The sequence below is a fragment of the Suricata suricatta genome, chromosome 11 (genome assembly GCF_006229205.1).
Source record: "Suricata suricatta isolate VVHF042 chromosome 11, meerkat_22Aug2017_6uvM2_HiC, whole genome shotgun sequence".
Lineage (NCBI taxonomy): Eukaryota > Metazoa > Chordata > Mammalia > Carnivora > Herpestidae > Suricata > Suricata suricatta.
In genome coordinates this window covers 49,681,566-49,685,999 of record NC_043710.1, presented here as the reverse complement: position 1 = coordinate 49,685,999, position 4,434 = coordinate 49,681,566, and the positions used below count along the sequence as shown (strand labels likewise).

General features: G+C 39.0%; 1 protein-coding gene across 1 annotated transcript in view; it reads right to left on the bottom strand.

Moving 5' to 3' along the window:
• The window catches only part of LOC115272524 (olfactory receptor 2D2-like), an 817-nt gene extending 512 nt beyond the window's left edge, over positions 1-305 (bottom strand). The window contains exon 1 of the mRNA XM_029915573.1: positions 6-305. Within this exon, the coding sequence (XP_029771433.1) occupies positions 6-305 (300 nt within the window). The remainder of the gene's footprint in view (positions 1-5) is intronic.
• Positions 306-4,434: the final 4,129 nt, after the last annotated feature.

Below are 4,434 nucleotides of genomic sequence, written 5' to 3'. Positions count from 1 at the left end.
AGAAGCTGAGCTGCACAACGTGTGAATGAAATGACCTTCTTCTGGGAATGCAGGTGGACTAGGGCTTGAGGAACGATGTTGGTAGAAAAGCAGAGGTCAGCCAGAGATAAGTTGCAGAGGAAAAAATACATGGGTGTATGAAGCCGGGAGTCAACCTGAACAAGGGACATGAGAAGTAGATTTGCAAGCACAGTGATGAGGTAGACAGCCAGGAATAAAATGAATAGCAACTTCTGGGTGTGTGGGTCATCAGAGAGTCCCAGAAGGAGGAATTCCGTCACCTGTGTTTGATTTGCTTCTCTCATAGTTTGTCTCTTTCTTCAGTAAGAAGTCACTACATGCTAACCATACATCAATACAACCTATAAAACTATATAATCCAGATTTTGAGGGCTTCAGAATTGCCCTCAATTACTACCAACTATTCCAAGAATCCCCTTTATGGAGAAGATGATCGTGCTGTTTTAGTTGGGATGTTTTTAGTGTTGCAAAACTTAATATTTCTAAGATGGTGCATTCATTTTTAGTGTCATCTGCAAATGTAGAGTAGATCAGAATAATCATCTTCTTTATTCTGAATATCAAAAATGTAATTAAAAAGATTCAATTAATCTATAAGGTCATGGCATTTGATTTCACTTTATTATCAACTAAAGTCCTTGAGTCTTATGCAGCTATTGCCACACCTTCCCCATCTTATCACGGTATACATTTTTTTTTAATTCTGCAGGGGGACAACACTTCCTGTTGTCCTTTCCCTGAAAAAATAGTCACTAAGGTATAAGAAATTGAAAAAGCCAAAGTGCCTTGCAGAAATAACATTTTTCTTGGAGAAAATAACCTGGTTTTGAAAGAACCAGGAAAACCAAGGAGTAACTGGATGGTGTACCATAATCTCTTTGGAAATCCATCCAAAGCATTGACTGGAACTCTCAAATATCAATGTTAAATATCAGCAAGCTTCCAAACTAGCAGATACACCATTACAACGTTTCCATCCCAAGCCACCAGGTTCTCTAGTTTTCTGTGTTCTGACTAAACAATATTAATCCACCTTCTCTCACTGGCTTGTATTATCTGTGTATTCCTCCCAGAGATTAAAAAGTCCTTTGAAAACTATATTTTTTTTCATTTCTGTGCCCTTTTTTAGACATAGCATAGGGATTTATTTGCTCAATTATTCATTAGGTAAAGTAAATAAAAATAATCTGGTCATATGGTTTAGTAGCGTTGTTTAAAAAGCCTCCAGATTCTGAGGTCATTAAGATGGCAACATTGATTGTTCCTGACTTTGTTCCCCCTCATAAGAAGAACAACCAACAACTATTCAAGAATAAGACACCGCTGACTTTGTTCCCCCTCACAAAAACAAAAACCAACAACTATTCAAGAATAAGACACTGCTGAGACTACCTAAGGTGAGGCTGAAGAAACCCTTGTACCACAGTGAATAGAAAGATGGCAGAAAGGTAAGAAAAGCAGCTTCATGTTGACTGGATTGTGTGCTTCCCCCAGGTTAGCACAGCACCATATGGAGAGGTCTCCCCTAAGCCTCCTATTCATCTAGTAGGAAAAGAAAACCCAGGGGAGACTATCTCTACCACTCCAAAATTATGGGCTGCTTTATGAGGGAGCCCCTACTCTGATCACACCACAGGGACTACACAGAAATCAGGGGGGCTCAACTGGAGTCTGATTATGACAGAGAAGGAAGGAGGGGCTCGTAACAATTATCACACAAATCTTGGCAGATCAAATTCATACCTGCCGTCCCAAAAGACTAATCCCAACCAGCAGTTTTGTTCATCTGCAGAACCAAGGAAGGGGAGCACCCTGACCAGAGAACAAGGTGGGGTGTAGATCTGCTTGTTTCAGATCCTCAAAGGAGTTTTGATGGCCCTAGCGCCTAGATTCCCATGCCCAGAAAGGGAGTTAAATCACAAGCCTACCAGCTGTGAAGAATGTCTTCTGGCTCCACATGACCAGAAGGGCTGATGACAACTCCTGAAAGGAGTTCAGCCCAACAGCACTCAAGCTGAGAGGTAGGTGGGCAGAGCCAATTGTACCCAGAGCAAAGCCAGTACCAGTGGAACATTCCTGTGCTACATACATATGGGCAATGGTATTAATTGATAGCCTGGGCTGAAGGTAAATTCCAGCCCCTCCTAACTAAGGAGACTGCCTGAGAAATTAAGAGTAGCCTCGAGTGGTCCATTCACCTCCTACCCAGGCTAAAGAGGTAGAACATAGCCCACCCACTGTCAAGAGTGTGTTCTGGCACCATCTGACTGAATGGGCTGGTGACAACTCCTAGAAGTAGTGCAGTCCAGGAGCACTTAAGCTAAGAGCCAGTGGGAAGAGCTGGGAGTTTGTAGAGCAATGCTAGTTGCTCTGTTCCATCAGGAAACAGTATATATAATGACAACAAACAAAAGGCTTAAACAGCTTTAGAGTTGCTCTCCCAGTGTGCTCAGGCAAGAAATCTATTTGTGGCCTCATTTATCACTGACTAGAGCCTGTAGCTTGTCCAAACAAACAAGGTAACCAAAGCACAAGGAAGGCTGCATAATCTTTACAAGAGCCCTACTTGCAGTGGCACTTGAGCAAAGAGCACAGTTGTGGCTTCTTTCATCTGCAGAGCAAAACTGGTGACCTCACTTGACCAGGGAGTTCAGTGTACACTCGGGATTGATCGGGGTCCTTAAACAATGAGTTATACAGGGCTTGGGTTCTGTCTTGCTGCCCTGTCATGCAGGGAAGTTATTTCATATACTATTACGGAACATACTACCCAGTCCAGATCACATAATAAGCCTGACCAGAGAATCCAGGCAACCACAGCACCCATACCACATCGTCGCTTGAGTAGGGAACTAGATAGCAGTCCCACCCAACTTTTTTCAGCCACTGACACATCTCTAATTATGTTAATAGAATGAAAGAAAAGAATCATAGAATCATCTCAATAGACACAGAAAAGTGCATTTGACAAAATTCAACATTCATTTGTGATAAAAACTCTCTTTTTTAATTTACTAGATCACCATTTAATTATGCAAATATATAACTCAGGAACAGCCAAATGGAAGAGATACTGTGATAAAAATACTTAACATATTATTCATGGAAGGAACATATCTCAACATAATTAAGGCCATATACGGCAAGTTCACAGTTAACATCCTCAGGGGTGAAAGACTGAAAGTGTTTCCTCTAAGAACAAGAAAAAGGTACCCACTCCTATTCAATATAGTACTAGAAATCCTAGCCAGAGGAACCAGGCAAAATAAATAAAGGGTATCACAATTGGTAAGGAAGCAGTAAAACTGTCTATATTTGCAGATGATATGATTTTACACATAGAAAATCCTAAAGATTCAATTAAAAAAATGTTAGATCTAATCAATGAATTTGGTAAAGTTGCAGGGTACAAAGTTAATATAGATGATCAGTAGCATTTCTACACACTATTAACATATTTTCCAAAAAAAGAAATCAATTCCATTTTCAATAGCATCAGAAACAAGAAAATACTTAGGAATAAATTTAACTAAGGAGGTAAAAATTCTCTATATGAAAACTACAAGAAATTGATGAAAGAAATCAAAGAGGCAAATAAATGGAAGACTAGCCCATATTCATGATTGGAAAAATCAATACTACGAAAATGCCAATACTACCAAAAGCTATCTACAGATTCAATCCTTATGGAGAGTCCCAATGGCATTTTTTTACAAAAGTGTATAAAACACTCCTAAAATTTATATGAAACCACAAAAGACTTAAAATAACCATATTGGTCCTGAGAAAGAAGAACAAAGCAAGAGGCATCACTTTTCCTGATTTCAAGCTTAAAAAGCTATCTGATAAAGCTACAGTCATCAAAAGCTACAGTCATCAATGCCAGTATGATACTGGCATATATGCAAATAAACCGATGGGACAGAATTGAGAACCCAGAAGTAAACCCAAAAATATATTGACAACTAATATTTGACAAGGGAATAAAGAATGCTCATGGAAGGAAAGACAGTCTCTTCAGTAAATGGCATTGAGATAATTGGATATTCACATGTAATAGAATAAAACTAGACTCATATCTCCTACCACTCACGAAAATTAACTTCAGGTGGATCAGACTTAAATGTAAGTCCTGAAACCATGAAACCCCTAGAAGGAAACATAAGAATAAAGCTACTTGACATAGGTCTTGGTAATGAGTTTTTGGATATGACACCTAAAGCATAAGCAACAAAATAAAGAATAAACAAGTAGGACTACATCAGAACAAAAAGTTTTGCACAGCAAAGAAACCACCAACAAAGTGAAAACCAGCCTGTGGAATGGGAACAAATATTTGCAAACTGTATATCTGACAATGGGTTAATAAGCAGAATATATAGAACTCATACAACACATTAGTCATTAGGTAAA